Source organism: Panthera onca, chromosome B4 (genome assembly GCF_046562875.1).
Source record: "Panthera onca isolate mPanOnc1 chromosome B4, mPanOnc1 haplotype 2, whole genome shotgun sequence".
NCBI classification, from domain to species: Eukaryota; Metazoa; Chordata; class Mammalia; order Carnivora; family Felidae; genus Panthera; species Panthera onca.
The window spans coordinates 25,402,362-25,423,926 of NC_138345.1; the positions used below are offsets into that span (position 1 = coordinate 25,402,362).

Genomic DNA, 21,565 nt, shown 5'->3' on the forward strand with positions numbered 1-21,565 from the left:
ATGATCTTCCAACTTGTTTTATAAGGCTACCATAACCCATAAACTAAAACTTGACAAAAATATTATAAGATTATAAATCGATATACCTCATCAGCATAAACATAGAATACAAAACACGAGCCAATAAAATCCAAGAATACACGAAAAGGGCAATACAACATGATCAGAGTGATTTTATCCAAAAAATGGAAGGTTGACTCAACCTTCCAAAAGCAATTAATGCAACTCACCTTGTTATTAGAACAAAGAAAATTTATCTGATAATCTCAAAAGCTGCAGAAGCAGCATTGACAAAATTCAAAACCTGTTTATGATTTTAAAAAACCCCTCAAAACAAACTAGGAATAAATGGAACTTTCTCAATCTGATAAAGGGCATCTATAAAAACCCTACAATTAATAGCACACATAATGGTAAGAAATTGAATGTTTTCCCCCCAAGATCAGGAAAGCACACAGATGTCTGCACTCACTTCACTGTAACAGAGGTCCTGGCCTGTGCAACAAAGAACAAGAAATAAAAGGCATAAAGACTGGCGGGAAAGAGTAAACTGTCATTATTTGCAGATAACATAATTCTATATGTAAAAAAAACCTACAAAATCTATAAAAAATTATTAGAAAGAATAAATGAAGTTAGCAAGGTTGTAAGAATGCCCAAAGATATATTTGAATATATACAAGTATATTAAATAACCACATATATTCACTGCTTATAACAAATAGCTGGAAAATGAATTAAAAACTATTACCAACCACAATAGCATAGATACCTAGAAAAACTATAATGAAAATTATCTAAGACTTCTATGTTGAGAGCTACAAAATATTGCTGAGAGAAATTCAAGAAGACCTACATAAATGGAGACATATACCATATTAGTGGACTGGCAATCTCAATATTGTTAACATTTTCATTCTCTATAAATTGATCTGTATAGATTCCTAACATTTATTAAGTGATAAAATAACTTCTAATTTTTGTACAAAAAATGTCAGACAAAACAAACACATATTATACGCTTCCATTTGTTTCCAAATAGAGACAGCACTAAGCTATACTCTATAGGGAGGCATCTTCAACAATAAAATTATGAAAACAAGCAAGACATGAATTACCATAAAAGGCAAGAGAAGGGGGAGCGTCTGGGTGGCTCAGTTGGTTAAGCATCCAACTCTTGGTTTTGTCTTAGGTCATGATCTCATGGTTTGTGCAATAGAACCCCAAGTAGGGTTCCAAACTGACATCCTGGAGTCTGCTTGGGATTTCTCTCTCTCTTCTCTCTGCCCCCCACCTCAAAATAAATAAACTTAAAAAAAAAAAAAAGGCAAGAGAAGGGCACTCTCCAGAGTGAAGACAGGTTGCAGTGGGTACCATATGGTAAGGAGGAACAGTCAGGGACTTTTTAGGGTCATGACAATAATGTACTTCTTGGCTTGTGTTGCAGTTATAGGAGTCTTCCCTATTCAATAATTTACTAATATGTACCTTTGCCTCATGTACTTTCCTTTACACACATTATATCTCATGAAATAAATGTTTAAAAATGCATTTTAATTTCCATACACATACATATTCTCTCTCTCCCACAGGAAATGGTACTGAACAACTCATTTAATTCAGCTATTAAGCTAAGCACACATCACAACTGGCTGGATGAAATACATAACGTGGATAACTAAGATCTGCATCATCTTCAAATTAAAAGTCCCCAGAGCTTGTTTTAAAATGAGAAAATGAAGATTCAGAGATTAACTGATTCACGTCGTTACTTTGCATTTGTCATTTTGGTATCTCAAGTAAATCCATATGCTTTTAAAAGTAGGCAGGTGAGAAACAACAGAAAAAATGTGAAAGGAAGGACAAATATTCTTACTGATACAAATATATAAAACATCGTCTATTTCATGTCTTGCAGAAACCTTAAAAGGTCACAAAGACTGGTCCTGTGGTAAAAGAAATATTTGGGCAGCCACAAAGAGATTAAATCTCTTCTGCATACAAACAAGCATAGCTTTACTTTTTTTCCCCCTCTTTTAAAAAGGACAAATAAACCCAATGTGAAAATAAAGAAAAAACTATGTAAATGCAACATAATTATGTTTAAACCACAGAAGACAGGAAATTTAGAGTTACAGATTCCATGGTAAGTTTTAATTCTATCCTTGTGTACATGTTTTATAAAAGAGTCTTTCATTACATGATCACATAACACTGTACCATGTAACAATCAGTTCAGCAAATGTTTATTTTACAATGTGTGGAAGGAAAATATTTTATAGGACAAATTGTAGGAAATTAGTACACTATTTAGGTAGATTGTTATGTAAAATTTCTGAAAATCCTGGGCATTTATAGAATATTAACAGAAACACTTTTTTTTCTTGATTATCTTCTAAAGAACATGAAATTTAACTCTTTCATAGGCAGGCATTTATATTTGAAAGCTGATCTTTAGATTTTAAGGTTATTTTGAAGTAATGAAAAACTTAGGACATTAGGATTTTAACATGTTTTGGCTCATGTACGCCAGGCATTTAATTTTTTTTTAATGTTTATTTATTTTTGAGAGAGAGAGAGACAGAGCCTGAGTGGGGGAGAGGCAGAGACAGAGGGAGACACAGAATCCAAAGCAGGCTCCAGGCTCTGAGCTGTCAGCACAGAGCCCGACGCAAGGCTCAAATTCACAAACTGTGAGATCATGACCTGAGCCAAAGTTTGATGCTTAACTGACTGAGCCACCCAGGTGCCCCACACCAGGCATTGTATATAAAAGAACAGTAGAGACTGAAGTAAATCATGAAGACCCAGGAGTTCATAATAAATCCCCAAAATAGCCCTTACTGTTACTACTGGAGTTTGCTAGGGTTCCTAACAATTCATATATCTGAAATTTGACTTTTTTCAAAAGGAAGGAAAATCAACTATCCTATTTTTCCTGTTATAACTATATTTCAGTTTAACCAAACAGTTAGCAATCAACTCTGATATAAACCTAATAAAAGATGTTAGATTATAAAGACCAAAAACAAAAACAAAAAAACAAAAAAAATAACCCTTAAGGTGTTCAGAAAAAAAGATCATATAACTTACAAAGACAAAAGAATTAGACTAGCATAAGACTTCAAAAAATCAAAGGTATGAAGTAAAAAAATGGAGCATTTATTATTACTTCCATGAAAAGAGTGAGAGCAAAGATTTTATAGCTAGCAAGTCTGTTCTCTGAGTATTTATAGGAAAATAACTTCACTGGATATCTACATGTGCTTCTACACAGCAAAGGAAACAATTAAATGAAGAGACAATGTATGGAATAGGAGAAAATATTTGCAAACCATAAATCTGATAAGGAGTTAAAATTAAAAATATATAAGGAGTTCATATAACTCAGTAGCCCCCCCCCCCCCCCAAATAACAACCAACAACAAACAACTTGATTAAAAATAGGCAAAGTATGGGTGCCTGGGTAGCTCAGTTGGTTAAGTGTCTGACTTTGGCTCAGGTCATGATCTCACTGCTCTTGGATTTGAGCCCAATATCGGGCTCTGTGCTGACAGCTCAGAGCCTGGATCCTGACACAGATATTCTCTCTCTCTTTCTCTCTCTCTTTCTCTTAAAAATAAACAAACATTAAAAATAATTTTTAAAGAAGGGCAAAGGAGGGGCGCCTGGGTGGCTCAGTCGGTTAAGCGTCCGACTTCGGCTCAGGTCATGATCTCGCAGTCCGTGAGTTCGAGCCCTGTGTCGGGCTCTGTGCTGACTGCTCAGAGCCTGGAGCCTGTTTCAGATTCTGTGTCTCCCTCTCTCTCTGACCCTCCCCCGTTCATGCTCTGTCTCTCTCTGTCTCAAAAATAAATAAACGTTAAAAAAATTTTTTTTTAAAAAAGGGCAAAGGAACTGAATGGACATTTCTTCAGAGAAGACCTACAAATGGACAACAGGTATATGAAAACATGCTCAACATTACTATCAGGGAAATGCAAATCAAAGCCACAATAAACTATTGCCTCACTCCTTATAGAATGGTTAGTCCCCAAAAGACAATAGATAAAAAGTGCTGGCGAGGATGTGGAGAAAAGGGAACCCTTGCACAATGTTGTTAGGAATGTAAATTGGTACAGTAATTATGGAAAACACGATAAATATTCCTCAAAAAATGAAAAATAGAACCAGCATATGATCCAGCAATCCCACTTCTGGGTATATATGCAAAGGAAATGAATTCAGTATCTCAAAGAGATACCTGCACTCTGCTGTGCATTGCAGTATTCACAATAGCCAAGATATGGAAACAACCTTAGTGTCCATTGACAGATGAATGGAAGGAAATTGTGAGTATATATATATGTATACACACACACACACACACACACACACACACACTGGAATATTATTTGGCCTTAAACAGAAAGAAATGCTGGTATTTGTGATGATGTGGATGAATTTGGAAGACATTATGCTAAGTGAAATAAGCCTGACATAGACAGATATTGCATGATATCACTTATATGTGGAATCTAAAAAAGATGAACTTAGATGTCCATCATAGATGAATGGATAAAGAAGATGTGGCATATATGTACAATGGAATATTATACAGCCATAAAAAGAATGAAATCTTGCCATCTGCAACAACATGAATGGAACTAGAGAGTATAATGCTAAGTGAAATAAGTCAGATGGAGAAAGACAAATACCATATGACTTCATTCATATGTAGAATTTAGAAAAAAAGTGAAGAAAGGAAAAAAAAGAGACAGAAAAACCAAGACATGGACTATTAACTATAGAGGATAAACAGATGATTGCCAGAAGGGAGGTGGATGAGGGGTATGAAACAGGTGATGGGGATTAAGGAGTTCACTTGTTGAGATGAGCACTCAGTAATGCATAGAATTGTTGAATCACTATACTGTATACCTGAAACTAATATCTGTAACTACATTGGAATTAAAATAAAAAACTTTTAAAAAAGTTGAGGGGTACCCGGGTGGCTCAGTGCGTTAAGCGTCCAACTCTTGGTTTTGGTTCTGGTCAGGATCTCACTGTTCTTGTGAATTCAAGTGCCACATGGGGCTTTGTGCTGACAGTGCAGAACATGCTTGGGATTCACTCTCTCCCTCTCTCTCTGCCCCTCCCCACTTATGCTCTCTCAAAATAAATATTTTTTTTTTAAAAAGTTGAACTTAGAGAAACATAGAATGGTAGTTGCCAGGGGCTGCATGGAGAAAATAGGGTGATATTGATAAAATGTACAATATTTCAATTATAAAGTGAATAGTTCTGGAGATCTACTGTACAGCATGGTAACTATATTAATAATAATCTATACTTGAAATTTGCTAAGAGAGTGTATCTTGTGTTCTCACCACACAACCAAAAAACTAGTAATTGTGTGTGGTAATACACTAGCTTGATAGTGGTAATTATTACACAAGGTATATTATATGCAAACACCATGTTGTCCCCCTTAAATATACACAATTTTAAAAACTGTCAATTATACTTCTAAAGCAGGATAAAAGTAAAGACACTTTAAAAATTTAAGAAATTAGGGAATTCTGTACCCATAAGTCCTTTTTGAAGATTCTACTAGAGTATGAGTTCCAAAAAATTAAAATATGACTAAACTAGATACAGTCTTTATTTTAAAGTCTAGATTGTCTGATATAAGTATGGCTACTCTGGCTTTCTTTTGTTGATCATTAGCATGATAGATGGTTCTCCATCCCATGTATCAAGAGATGAAGAAGGGCATTATATCATAATCGAGGGGTCTATCCATCAAGAAGACCTAACAATTGTAAACATTTATGCGCCAAATGTGGTAGAACCCAAATATATAAATCAATTAATCACAAACATAAAGATACTCATCGATAGTAATACCATAATAGTAGGAGACTTCAACACCCCACTCACAGCAACAGACAGATCATCTAATCAAAAAATCAACAAGTAAACAATGGCTTTGAATGACACACTTGACCAGATGGACTTAACAGATATATTCAGAACATTTCACCCTAAAGGAGCAGAATATACATTCTTCTCCAGTGCACATGGAACATTCTCCAGAATAGACCACATACTGGGACACAAATCAGCCCTCAGCAAGTACAAAAAGATCGAGATCATACCATGCATATTTTCAGACCACAATGCTATGAAACTCGAAATCAACCACAAGAAAAAATTTGGAAAGGTAACAAATACTTGGAGACGGAAGAACATCCTACTAAAGAATGAATGGGCTAACCAAGAAGTTATAGAGGAAATTAAAAGGTATATGGAAGCCAATGAAAATGATAACACCACAACCCAAAACCTCTGGGACACAGCAAAGGCGGTCATAAGAGGAAAGTATATAGCAATCCAGGCCTTCCTAAAGAAGGAAGAAAGATCTCAGATACACAACCTAACCTTAAGCCTTAACAAGCTGGAAAAAGAACAGTAAATAAAACCCAAAACCAGCAGAAGACAGGAAATAATAAATATTAGAGCAGAAATTAATGCTATCGAAACCAAAAAAACAGTAGAACAGATCAATGAAACCAGAAGCTGGTGCTTTGAAAGAATTAACAAAATTGATAAACCACTAGCCAGCTTGATCAAAAAGAAAAAGGAAAGGACCCAAATAAATAAAATCAAGAATGAAAGAGGAGAGATCACAACCAACACAGCAGAAATAAAAATAATAATAAGAGAATATTATGAGCAATAATATGCCAATAAAATGGGCAATCTGGAAGAAATGGACAAAAATTCCTAGAAACATATACACTACCAACACTAAACAGGAAGAAATAGAAAATTTGAACAGACCCATAACCAGTAAGGAAATTGAATTAGTAATCAAAAATTTCCCCAAAAACAAGAGTCCAGGGCCAGATGGCTTTCCAGGGGAATTCTGCCAAACATTTAAGGAAGAGTTAACACCTATTCTCTTGAAGCTGTTCCAAAACATGGAAATGGAAAGAAAACTTCCAAACTCTTTCCATGAAGCCAGCCTTACCTTGATTCTAAAACCAGACAGAGACCCCACTAAAATGGGGAACTATAGACCAATTTCCCTGAGGAATATGGATGCAAAAATCCTCAACAAGATATTAGCCAACCAGATCCAACAATACATTAAAAAATTATTCACCACGACCAAGTGGGATTTATACCTGGGATGCAGGGCTGGTTTGGTATCCACAAAAGAATTAACTGATTCATCACATCAATAAAAGAAAGGACAAGAACCATATGATCCTCTCAATAGATGCAGAGAAAGTATTTGACAAAATACAGCATCCTTTCTTGATAAACACCCTCAAGAAGGGAGAGAAGAAGCATACCTCGAGATCATAAAAGCCATATATGAACGACCCAATGCTCATATCATCCTCAATGGGGAAAAACTGAGAGCTTTCCCCCTAAGGTCAGGAACAAGACAGGGATGTCCACTCTCACCACTGTTATTCAACATAGTATTAGAAGTCTTAGCCCCTGCAATCAGACAACACAAAGAAATAAAAGTCATCCAAATCGGCCAGGAGGAGGCCAAACTTTCACTCTTTGAAGATGACATGATACATGGAAAACCCAAAAGATTCAATGAAAAAACTGCTAGAACTGATTCATGAATTCAGCAAAGTTGCATGATGTAAAATCAATGCACAGAAATCGGTTGCATTCCTCTTCACCAACAATGAAGCAACAGAAAGAGAAATCAAGGAATCGATCCCATTTACAATTGCACCAAAACCCATAAAATACCTAGGAATAAATCTAACCAAAGAGGTGAAAAATCTATACACTGAAAACTATAGAAAGCTTATGAAAGAAATTGAAAAAAATGGAAAAAGATTCCATGCTCCTGGATAGGAAGAACAAATATTGTTAAAATGTCGATACCACCCAAAGCAATCTACATATTCAATGCAATCCCTATCAAAATAACACCAGCATTCTTCACAGAGCTAGAACAAACAATCCTAAACTTTATATGGAATCTGAAAAGACTCTGAATAGCCAAAGCAGTCTTGAAAAAGAAAGCCAAAGCAGGAGGCATCACAATCCTGGACTTCAAGCTATACTTCAAAGCTGTAATCATCAAGACAGTATGGTACTGGCACAAGAACAGACACTCAGATCAATGGAACAGAATAGAGAACCCAGAAATGGACCCACAAACGTATGGGCAACTCATCTTTGACAAAGCAGGAAAGAATATCCAATGGAATAAAGACAGTCTCTTCAGCAAGTGGTGCTGAGAAAACTGGACAGCGATATGCAGAAGAATGAGCCTGGACCACTTTCTTACACCATACACAAAAATAAACTCAAAATGGATGAAAGACCTCAATGTAAGACAGGAAGCCATCAAAATCCTCGAGGAGAAAACAGGCAAAAACCTCTTTTATCTTGGCCGCAGCAACTTCTTACTCAACACATTTCCAAAGGCAAGGGAAACAAAAGCAAAAATGAACTACTGGGACATCATCAAAATAAAAAGCTTCTGCACAGCAAAGGAAACGATCAGGAAAACTAAAAGGCCACCGACAGAATGGGAGAAGGTATTTGCAAATGACACATAAAGGGTTAGTATCCAAAATCTATAAAGAACTTATCAAACTTAACAGCCAAAAAACAAATAATCCAGTGAAGGAATGGGCAAAAGACATGAATAGACACGTGTCCAAAGAAGACATCCAGATGGCCAACCAACACATGAAAAAATGCGCAACATCATCATCATCAGGGAAATACAAATCAACACCACAATGAGATACCACCTGACACCTGTCAGAATGGCTAACATTAACAAATCAGGCAACAACAGATGTTGGCGAGGATGCGGAGAAAGAGGATCTCTTTTGCATTGTTGCAAATTGGAATGCAAGCTGGTACAGCCACTCTGGAAAATAGTATGGAGGTTCTTCAAAAAATTAAAAATAGAACTACCCTATGAGCTAGCAATTGCACTACTAGGTATTTATCCAAGGAATACAGGTGTGCTGTTTCGAAGGGAAATATGCACTTCAATGTTTATAGCAGCACTATCAATAATAGCCAAAGTATGGAAAGAGCACCCATCATATCCATCGATGGGTGAATGGATAAAGAAGATGTGATATATATATATGTACATATATATATATATATATATGTACATATACATATATATATATATATATGTATATGTATAATGGAGTATTACTCGGCAATCAAAAAGAATGAAATCTTGCCATTTGCAACTATGTGGATGGAACTGGAGGGTATTATGGTAAGTGAAATTAGTCAGAGAAAGATAAATATCATATAACTTCACTCATATGAGGACTTTAAGAGACAAAACAGATGAACATAAGGGAAGGGAAACAAAAATAATATAAAAACAGGGAGGGAGGACAAAACATAAGGGACTCTTAAATATGGAGAACAAACAGGGTTACTGGAGGGGTTGTGGGAGGGGGGATGGGCAAAATGGGTAAGGGGCATTAAGGAATCTACTCCTGAAATCATTGTTGCGCTATATGCTAACGAATTTGGATGTAAATTAAAAAATAATAAAATTTAAATAATAGAAAAAATAAAATAAAATGACTAAACTAGAACAAAAAACCAATGGGTGTGCGTGTGTATATACATATATGTGTGCATGTGCATACGTGTGTGTGTGGAGATACATGTATGATTAAACAAGGGGGACAGGGTCAAGGGTGGAATAATGTTCAAATCTTATATGTTACGACAAAGGCACTTAAAATGCACTTAAAATGGGAGGAAGGAAGGAAAGAGAAAAACAGAATATGCCCATTGACTAATATATAGACAATAGGCAAGAGTTAAAAGATAACCAGTAAAGGGGCACTTGGGTGGCTCAGTTGGGTTATGCCTCTGACTCATGATCTCAGCTCAGGTCTTGATCTCAGGGTCATGAGTTCAAACCTGCAATGGACTCCACATTGGGCATGAAGCTTACTTTAAAAAAAAAAGATTACCAGTAAAAACTGAGAAACTAAACAGCAAATATCTACATAAAAGAAAAAAAAGAATTAAAAAATTTTACAGGTACAAAGACAAACAACTAGAATAAAACAAAAATGCAAAGCTTTCTAAATAATAATAAAAATTAAAGAGCAAAGACCATAAATCTTATAGAAAAGTAGCAAATATAACAAAATATGAATGATTATAAAATATTATAACATTGTTGAGACCAAAAATATTAAGCATTATCAATAAGTGACTGCACTAACTCATTAAAAGAAAAAGTATTGTTAATTTGGTTTACACAGCAAGACCCATCTATATATACTATTTAAACGGGAATACCTAAAAAAATGATTCAAGAAAGACTAAAAATAAAGGGTAGACCAAGATATTCCAGGAAAACTCAAACAATAAGAAAGCAAGAAAGTTCCTGATACCAGACAAAGTAGAAATCAAGCCCAAACTCAATAAACATAACAAAGAATAGTTCTTAGAATATTAAAAGCCCAAATTCACAACTATTAAAAACATTCATGTACCAAATAATATAGCACCTGCCTTTAAGAAGTAAAAACTTATGAGATGTACAAAGAGACAGAAGCCCACTAATGGAAAGATTTTTATATACGATTTTCAGTACAAGACAGATCAAGTGCATAAACAATAAGTAGAGATAGAAGAGCTAAGGGACATAATAAAGCAGATCAAACTCTACACTCGTCATTGATAGGGAATATATTGTCATTCCAAGTAGCTCTAAATGCTTTGTAAAAATCTACCTTGTATTAGCTCATGAGGAAAAAATCAGTAACTTCCATAAAAAGTAGAAATTAAAAAATCAACACACTCTGACCAAAACACAGTATAAGTTTATCTAAAATTAGAGTGCTCCCATGAAACTTTTCATTAGCCAACAGGGCATAAAGCAAAGAATTACCATTAATTTATATGAAAAAGTCTTTGAGCATTCCCAGACTCCAAAAATAACCTCTCTTGGGCTTTTCTGATACCTTATGACACATCTTACTAACAGATGCACAAAATTAATTGAGATAAGGCACAGATGCTTGCAGATACAGTTAAAAAAAACTATGGCGGTTTGATGCCGAGATGCAGACTGTAGTTCCTGGGGAAGAAGCTTGAGGCTGCCACTCTCATTGTGTGGTGTGCACACTGCCTCTGTAATGGCTCACTGTGAAACAAATGTTGCATGCTATTTTTGCTTTTTGCCTTTTCTCATAAAAGCAGAAAACTCTTTGGATTTCTTTCAGTTAGTGAAAACAGGTACTAATGTAGGTCTTTCATAAAAGTGAAGTGGCATAATGTTAACTTCCAAAAAGTGGGGGATATCTTTATAATGAGAAATAGCTAACAAGAAAAAATCAGAAGGTTCTTCCTTGTGGAATTACAAAAAATATTTATTAAACAATTCCTAGGGCTAAAAGGAAAACACAAACTGAAATAAAAGAATTTCTAAAAAATGAAGACAATGAAATCACTACATATCAACTATACAAGGGATATTTAAAGTATGTAAAAGGAAAATTTACGCACAAACTACTTTTATTATTTAAACAAAGAATAAAAATAAATGACATAACTTCTCAGCTCAAAACATTATGAAAAATGTTACAAAATAAACCACAAGAAAGCAACAAGGAATTACTAAAGATAGAAGAAATTTGAGGTAGAGAATAGAACACTACATCTAATTAATAAACTATTCTTTCAGAAAAAAATAAAAATAGAAAAGCTATACTGGATACCTTACTGAGGAAAGTACTAGACTAACGCTCACATATACAAAACCAAAAAATGACAAGTGGAAAATAACCATTAAAAAAAGACAAAATTTAAAAATCATAATATATTACTTTGCACACCACTAATTCAAATAAATTTGATAATGTAAATGGAATCTATCTTTTTTATAAGGAACTGCAGATGCCATAATTGACCATTAGATTAGGAAATGTAAATAGAACAGATTCCATAGAAGAACTAGAGAAAGCTAATAAGGAACTAATAACACACACACACACACACACACACACACACACACACACACACACAGCAAGGCCATATGATTGCACAGAAGACTTCTACTGAACCTTTAAAGCCTAGGTGGTCCCATTTGTCAATAAATTATTCCAGAGTACTGAAATGAAAGAAAACTTCCTAAGGCATTTTTGTGAAGCAGGTATAGCACTGATACCTAGACTTCATAGAGAGTGGAAAAAAAAAAAAAAAAAGAAGAGAGAAAAAAAGAAAAAGAAACTAGCCAAAGACCAATATCACTGGTGTCAATTACAAAAATACTAAATAAAATATTAATGAGTAAAATCATATACTACACTAAAAAATAGTACATTATAGTAAATAAAATTTATTTCTGGAATGCAAGGTTGGTTCAGTGTTTGGAAACCCATTATTATTATTATTATTTTTTTTTTTTTGAGGGAGAGTAGAGGAGAGGCAGAGGGAGAGGGAGAGGAAGAATCCCATGCTGGGTGTGGAGCCTGACACAGAACTTGATCTCACGATCATGAGATCATGACCTGAGCTGAAATCAAGAGTTGGACACTTAATCAACTAAGTCACCCAGGCACCCTTGGAAACCCACTTAATATTACTCACCATATTAATAGATATAAGGGAAATATCACAATGAAACATATGGAGCATAATCTCCTAAAGTGTGTAAACAGCCTTTGACAAAATTCAATACTTATTTCTGATTTAAAAAAAAACACTTTAAAATAGAAATTGAGTTTTAATTTAATTAATTTAAATTTTAAGATGATAAAATATATATACTTTAGTCTTCAAGACATTATTGTACTTAATAGAAAAATACTAGAGGCATTTCCACTAAAATCAGGAATAAATAAGGCAAAGGAGATCACTGCCTACACTATTATTTAACATTATGTTAGGAAACTAGTGAAATTAGACAAGAGAAATCAATTTAAAGAATTTATGAAGAAGTACAATTTTCTCTGGAATACCCTGGAGCAGAGGCCAGCAAATTTTTCTGTAAAGGGCTAGGTAGTATTTTAGTTTTTGTGGGTCATTCAATCTCTGTCACAACTACTCAACCCTGCCATTGTAGCATAAAAACAGCCAAAGATGGTAATAAATGAATGAGTGAGACTATGTTCCAATAAAACTTTATTAATAAAGATAGGATTTGGCCCATGGCTGTAGTGTGTCAACCACTGTGCTAGAGAATTAACAATAAAATGAACTTAAACAAGAGAATTCTGCAAGGTGGTAGCACATAGAATTAATATATAAAATTTAATAGTGTTCATAGAGACAATAAATGGAGGGACATAATGGCAGGAAAAAACACATGTACCCCATCAACAAGGGAGAGGAAATACTTAGGAATGAACTGAACAAAAATGTACAAAATCCAATGAAGGAAACTTGACTCTTCTAAGTCAAAAAACTAGAATTCAACAAATAAAAATTCCTATAATTTCACTATGATTATGGAGAGTGTTAAGGGAAGCTGGATGCAGGGTATATGGGAACTCTCTGTAGTCTCTACTCTCCAATTGTGCAACTTTTCTATAAGTCTAATGCTATTGCAAAATAAAAGCTAAAAAGAATTTTTAAAAAAAGTAAAAATCTGGACATGTAGAAAATAAATCATAGATATTTCTTAAAATTTTTAGCTTCAATATTTTTTAGTTGTTTGGAATTTTATAGTATTTTAATAGAAAGCTACACTCCCCAAAACACAAATGTTTTTTGCAATGTTGGTGGGATTTCATATATCTGGTAAGGCCAGCTTACCTCCAGATGAATTCTATATATTTTAAATAGATATTCAAAGTCAATAAAAGAATAAAATTCAGCACAAGTAAATCTACTTTTTCATGAACTTGGTATGTGAGAATACCTGTTTCCATTTTAGATCCTAGGGGAGGGCATAATTAATATGAAATAATTTATACTGAGTTTCTAAAAGCAGTAATCTGAAGTGTGGAAAAAAGTCAATAGAGTTTTGTGAAATCATTGGTTTCTTAAAAATTACTTTTGATTCAGTAGTCAAACTGTTACTATTACAGTGTTTCTTATTAAAAATATATAGAAAAGAAGAGAATTGCTTAGGCATTATATTGCACAAAGTTAATAAAACTGTGCTATGAGTATATATGTTTATCCTGCTTTGTGACCTAAGTCTTAGCCCCAGCCACAGACAAATCGCTGAAACATAAAACCGCTAGTCATTAAAATAAGTTCCCAACCTATGAATTATATAAGACTTACACAGGGGAGAGGTATTTATTTGTTTGTCATTTCCTTGCCATTTAACTGAAAGCTCAAAGATGCAATAAATCCTGCAAATCTACCAATAACAGCCACGTCTGAAATATGATGCCAAGGGTAATGCTGTTTGGATTCCTACCAAACTCAAAACACTGTTTTCTGAAACTGCTTTAGTGCGTTTATAAAAACATTTGTGGGGCAACCGTATTTACAAGTACAAAAGGATTCATCAACCTCCTTGTTGCCCAAGAAAGGACAGTTTTATCTTTATCTTATGAGGCCTTCTCATGGAATTTGACAATTTTGAACACTTTCTTTTAAACGCTCTCTTCCCTCTCTTTTTCAATAACTTGTTTAATTTTCCTCCCGACTCTCTGGCTGATCCTTCTCAGCTTCCTTATAGCTACTTCTTGGGTACGTGCATTCTCCCTAAAAGACTGGGTTCAGTAGGATTCTGTTCACTTTGCTTTCCCTTCCTCACAATCTCTCACATATAGCCATGACTTCAGTTACCAAATACTCACAACACTATTTCTGACCTGCATCTCTATGCTGAGCTTTAGACACAAATATCCAATAGACTGGTTGCCATCACACTTGGATGTGTATCATGGGAACCTCAGTGCCCACCCAACCATAGCTGAATTCACCATCTATTCATTATACAGTAAATGTTTGTTGGGTGCCTACCCTAAGCTTAGGACTGTGTTAGGCACTAAAATGATGAACAAATTGACCTTGTATCTCCCCAAGTGAAGTTCAGTCTTCCTTCACTTAGTCCTGCACCTATATTCCCTATATCAGTAAGTGGTACCATTATTGATCTAGTTGCCAAAGTCGGAAACCTAAATATGCATATATCAAAGTAACATGCTGTACATATATCATACTCTTACACAATGTGCACCTCAAATTTATTCAATTAAACAAAAGAAAAGAAACCTAAATATCATCCATCACTCCTTCTTCTTTAGAACTCATGTTCAATCGTTCACCTGGTTTATCCATTCTTTCCTTTTATATCTCTCTTTAATCTGTTCATTTCTTTATTCTTTATTATATTATATTCCACTGGCTTAGTTTAGCCACCTTCACCTCTGGCCTACAATGATCCCTTAACATGTTCCTCTATCTCAAGTTATACTTAAAACCCTTCAGTAATCTTCAGTCAACTTTAAAACAAAAAACAAGCTTATTAACATGATGCAAAGACCTGAATTATAATTGCCTCTTTACATGTCAATGCCACACCCTCCAAGTGTCCATCGACTGATGAATGGATAAAGGAGTAGTATATATACACAATGGAATATTATTCAGCCATAAAAAGAATAATATCTTGCTATTAGCAACAACATGAGAGTATAATGCTAAGTGAAATAAGTCAGAGAAAAATACCATATGATCTCACTCATATATGGAATTTAAGAAACAAAACAAATGAACAAAGGAAAAAAAGAAAGAGACAAACCAAGAAGCAGACTTTTTTTTAAAAGTTTTTTAACGTTTATTTATTATTAAGAGACAGACACAGAGCGTGAGCAGGGGAGGGGTAGAGAGAGGGGAGACACAGAATCTGAAGTAGGCTCCAGGCCCTGAGCTGTCAGCACAGAGCCTGACGCGGGGCTCGAGCTCACGAACTGTGAGATCATGACCTGAGCTGAAGTCGGTCGCCTAACCAACTGAGCCACCCAGGCACCCCTACAGACTCTTAAGTATTGAGAACAAACTGATGGTTACCAAAGGGGAGTTGGGTGGGGGTGTGAGTGAAATAGGTGATGGAGATTAAGGAGTGAACTTGTTGTGATGAGCACTGAGTAATGTATAGAAGTGTTGAATCACTATATTGTACTCCTGAAACTAATATAACACTGCATGTTAACTATACTGAAATTAAAATAAAGAACTCAATTAAAAATCAATTAGTAATCATCAAGAGATAAAAAGATGATTCATGACACAGTCACACAGTGATATAGGAAAACACATACTACTAACAAGACACACAGTGATAAAATATATATGAAAAGTATATATAGAAAAAAAAAAACCCAACAACCTCAAGGTAGCTTCTCAAGCTGAGCTCAACCCCATCCCAGGGCTTTTGTGTTTGCTGCTCCTTGTCTGGTGTTCTTCCCTCAGGCTGTCCTCTTATCTCTCAGATCTTTGTTCAAATATTATCCTCTCAGAGACTACTGTCCTGTCTTCCACTTTCTCTTTCCTCTTTCCACTGCTGCTAATGTAACCACCTTCACTCACTCTCTTTCAATTGTGCAGTTTTCTTTTTTTAAGTTTATTTATTTTGAGAGAGACAGAGACAGCGCCAATGGGGGAGGGACAGGAGGGAGACAGAGAAAAACATGCAGTCTCTGCACTACCAGCAAAGAGCCTAATGCAGGGCTCGATCCCATGAAACCAAGAGATCGTGACCTGAGCCGAAACCAAGAGTTTGATGCTTAACTGACTGAGCCACCCAGGTGCCCCTATAGTGCTAATTTCTTTATAGCATTTAGCACCATCTGAAATTGTTTAAGAGTTTAGAGTCTGTGTCCCACATACACAACAGAATGTAAGTTCCAAGAGAGCAGGAACTTTGCTTTGGGTATGCTATCCTTTCAGTGCCTACCACAAAAGATATTTGATTAATATTTGTGTAATGAATAAGGAATAAACAAATAACAATATAACTCTAATTAACTAACATCTGCAGGGAAAAGATGAAGCTTGGGAGGCAGAAGGGGCCAGGAGGCAAATGCTTTAAATGCCAGGTGAAGGAATTTAGGTTTGGTTTTTAAAGGCTGAGAAGTCCCTGACGATTCCTTAGGCCAAGGAAACAACCCTATCAGATCTACAGTTTAGGAAACCAAATTTCAGTGCCATGCAGAAAGGTATGGAAGGGGACAGATGTGAGATGAGACCAAACAGGACCTGCTTCAATGGTCCAGGTAAAAGAAGACAGAACCTCAACTGAGGGCAGAGAGCAGGAGGACACATTCAAAAAACATTCAGAGGCAGTGGGTGTAGTTGGCAGATATGAGCAGACAAAAAGTAAACAAGAGCCATAGGTCAAAAGAAATACACAAAACCATTTCTGACAAACATTTATCAGGTGCTATACCTTGTGCTTTTCAGAAAGATAAATACATCAGAAAAGTGTCTTCTAAGTCTGGCTGATGTTCTTCTCTCGAAGATATCATGGGTAACAACTATTGTTCCTTGGTGTCTGAAACACCTGAGCCTACGGCTCCAATAACCAAATCCAAAAAGAGTTATAGTGGCTTTAGTACTTGTATACCAGACATGTGGTTAGACCAGAATCACATTAACAGGGCTCCAAGGCTATCGAGTTTCAGGCTTCCTGTGAAGGAAGAGGACCTGACTGAACACAAATGAATCACAAATGCCAGGAAAGTGAGCAGAAGGAAGAAGGTACTACCAGAGACTACTGGCGTACGTTATGAGCTTCCTCTAATAATCAAATGGTGAAATAGCAAACTACACTTCAGCAGAGTTGATGTATGGCCCCACAATATGTGGTACTCTGTATATGTCTATGTGAATGGTGTTCCCTGGGGTTGTGCAGGGTATATCCATACACAGTAGCCCTGAGTGCCTGGTCACACATATTGAAGAGTTGAATGAATGAGTGAATCAAAATCAAATTATATAGGAGATATATAGAAGAATCATAGTATAACAAGATAACAGGTGTGACTCATGGATCCAATCAACCATCTCAAGAAACTGCCAACTTCGACTGAAGGGGACAGAGATAGGATGAAATGAAGGAAGGTTTTCAGACCTCTGGGAGTCTATAGGATAGGCCAAAAGAGCTATCAAGCTGCAAATAATGAGGTGTTATTGTTTCCATAGCCAGGATTCATGGGCACTGAATTCAAAGTTAAAATTGCCACCCGACCACTTTGGCCTCCCCATGCCTCTAAATCAACAAGCAACGAAGGGAGTTACTGTGTTGGCTGGGGTGATCCCAATTACCAAGGGTAAATTGAACTGCTGTTCCACAATGGAAGTAAAGAAGACTATATCTGGAAAACAGGAGATCCCTTAGGGCAGGTCTTAAGTATTACCATGCCCTGTGATTAAGGTCGATGGAAAACTACAACAGCCCAATCCAGGCAGGACTACTAATGGCCCAGACCCTCAGGAATGAAGGTTTGGGATACCCCACCAGGTAAAGAACCACATCCAGCTAAAGTGCTTGCTGAGGGCAAAGGGAATATGGAATGAGGAATGAAAGAAGGTAGTTATAAATACCAGCTATGACCACATGACCAGTTACAGAATGAATATTATAATTGTCATGAATATTCTTTATTTTGTTATAAATATGTGTGTATCTTTGTTTTCTTCCCTCTCTTATCCTCTTGTCATGTAACATGAGACATAATGACTTTATATCATGGCTTTTAAGAATGGTTAGCTTTATATCAGAGTATTTAAGTAACAGGATATCAAGAAGAAGAGTAAATATCATCCAAGAACTCTGCTTCCTCTTCTGGGAAAAGGGTTAGTGTATTTTCAGTGGTACACTGGATAGCTGTATAGTATTAGGCAGGAATATGGCCTTGTTATTATCTTTATACAGACTTAAGCATGGTTTAAGGAGATGCATGAATGGGTACCAAGTTGACAAAGAGGGGACATGTTATAGCTAATGTTTATAAGTCGACTGGATTAAGGGATACCCAGATATTTAGTCAAATGTTATTTTGCATATTTCTGTGAACGTGTTTTTTGGATGAGGATGATATTTAAATTGGTAGACTTTGAGTACAGCAGATTATTCTCCATAATGTTAGTGGGCTTCATCCAATCAGTTGAAGGCCTTAATAGAAAAAGGCTGACTTCCTCTGTGGAATTCTGCCAGCAGACTGCCTTGACCTCAAACTGCAGCTCTTTCCTGAGTCTCCAGCTTTCCAGGCTCCCCCATCAGAATGTGGACTTGCCAAGACACCACATTCACATGAGCCAATTCCTTAAATATATCTCCATATGTCTCCTCCCTCTACCTTTCTCATCCTGTTGCTTCTGGTTCTCTAGAGAACCCTTATACAATAGCTTTGGCCTATATGGATTCTTCCCATTCTGGACTTTATACACACACACACACACACTTAAATATATTTATGTCTCATATAAATATATATGTTTAATTTATATACAAGTTATTATTTCTATGTTTAAGTATATATTTTGTCTATATAATCTCTATATAATCTCGCCATTGTTCTTTTTATTTTTTAGACAAACAACCCAATTTTTTAAATGTATTTTGAGAAAGAGAGAGTGCATAGGAGGGGCAGAGAGAGAGAGAGAGAGAGAGAGAGAGAGAGAGAATCCCAAGCAGACTCTGTACTGTGACAGTGCAGAGTCCAATGTGGGGCTCGATCTCACAATCGTGAGATCATGACCAGGGCCAAAATCAAATCAGATGCTTAACTGACTGAGCCACCCAGGCAACCCTTGCTATTGTTCTTAAGTTGTACTACATTTAAATCTTTTCTTCCTAATTAGACAAGAATTTGTTTCAGGACTAAGATCACAGGTGAAAACCCTTTGTCTTCTCCCCTCATAAAATCACAGCACTTGTTAGGTGCTCAAAATAAGTTTGCTGAACCGAACTGAGAAACAAGAAGGATACTATACTAGAACTACCTAGGCTCTCAGAGAGAGAGAGAGAGAGAGAGAGAGAGAGAGAGAGAGAGAGAGAGAGAGAATTCTTCCCTAGGAAGCAGAGAAAAACTCTGTTGATTGTACGAAGGTTTCTGCATGGGAAATAATTAATTACTGGGAATTTTAAGTCCTCCCAATATGCCTAGCCTTAGCCCTCCAGCTCCTCCTAGGGAACAATTTGGCTCAGTAACTCATTACTGGTAACCTCGTGGCTATTTATATATAAATCCGTTTTACTTTTGCATCATTTGTGCACCCCAATTCTAAGGGAGGACACTGTTTCTGACTACCCAAGCATTCCCCCATCACTCTCAAATAAAATCTTTCCGTTGCCAGGCCACTTACATCATACTTTCAGGTTCTACTGCACAAGCACCAACTGCTTTTGTGACATTGACAAGAAGAGCTTGGTTTACTCCAACGAGGAGGTTCACGAGTGGTGGAATGCCACCACATTTCCGGACAAGGACGCGATTTTCATAGTCCTGACAACATTCTCCCAATGCACCAACCACATTCACAAGTACCTCTTCGGGCTGGTCAGTTAAAAGTCCCACCAAAGTTTCAATGGCTTTGTATTCCCGAAACCTAAATTCATCAAGAGAAGAAGAGGTGGGGGGGGGGGGAGGGGAGGAGAAACAGTATTACTTTTGGTATAATTAGCTAATAACATTAAGAGCCCCAAATTACTAAATGCCAACTACATGCTCATACGGTCTATACAAAAACTCTATGATGCAGATACTACCATAATCCCCATTTTCAGAAAGCTAATTGGAAGCCTGGTAAATAGTGAAGCTGGTTTCCACTTCCAGCCATCCGCGCCATTAATCACTATACTGTACGGTCTCTAAGACAACTACCAACTTCTTCCAAATCAGAGTGTCAGCAATTCTACTATGCTACGGGTGTCTTCCCCAGGTCACAGAGACTATTTTACATGAACAAAGCAAAATAAACCTATTTTGTGTTAAATAGGACATGTGAATTTCTTGTTAAAATCATCACAATGAGACAAGGAAGGTTGCCTCGGAATATCCACCACACAGTGTGAGAACCCTAAAAATATATGAAGAGACAAATCTGAAGATTAAATCAGTTATAAAGTTTACAAATACTTTAAAATTCAATGAAATTATCTGACAGTGGCTACACAGCCCTTGAGCTGGCATTTAGCTGACTCATCTTGTTTAACTTTAGAAAAGCAAAAAGAATGGAACCACTTCCATCTCTAACGATTCAGTGGGAATTCATCCCCTCACCTTGACAGGTCTCTGCAGGAGATCAGAGGTACTTGTCATTTAAATGGCGGCCCACAAGCAAAAGAGCCCATTCACACGGATAAGATTATGTCAGCACATCCCTTAGCCTTACTAAGTGAGGCACAGAAAACCATAGCCAGGTGGTGGGATAAGAAGTAGAAGTCTTTCATTTCTAAAAATCCTTAATACTGCCAAATTAGTCTAGAACACACAAGTATGGAAACTATACTACGAGTAGCATCATAACTGACTGTTTATTAAAATAACATTATGGGAATGTGTTTCAATGGGCATATTTTTTATGCATCTATACTTGTATTTAGAAACATTTATATCTTGATGAA

The 21,565-nt window shown here is 36.0% G+C and overlaps 1 protein-coding gene across 3 annotated transcripts in view; it reads right to left on the reverse strand.

The window, feature by feature from the left end:
* Positions 1 to 21,565, reverse strand: part of ODAD2 (outer dynein arm docking complex subunit 2) — a 174,133-nt gene that overhangs the window by 93,245 nt on the left and 59,323 nt on the right. For all 3 annotated transcript variants that reach the window (XM_060659076.3, XM_060659075.3, XM_060659077.2), the window contains one exon: positions 20,305 to 20,547. In XM_060659076.3, coding sequence (XP_060515059.1) covers positions 20,305 to 20,547 — 243 coding nt within the window. The remainder of the gene's footprint in view (positions 1 to 20,304; positions 20,548 to 21,565) is intronic.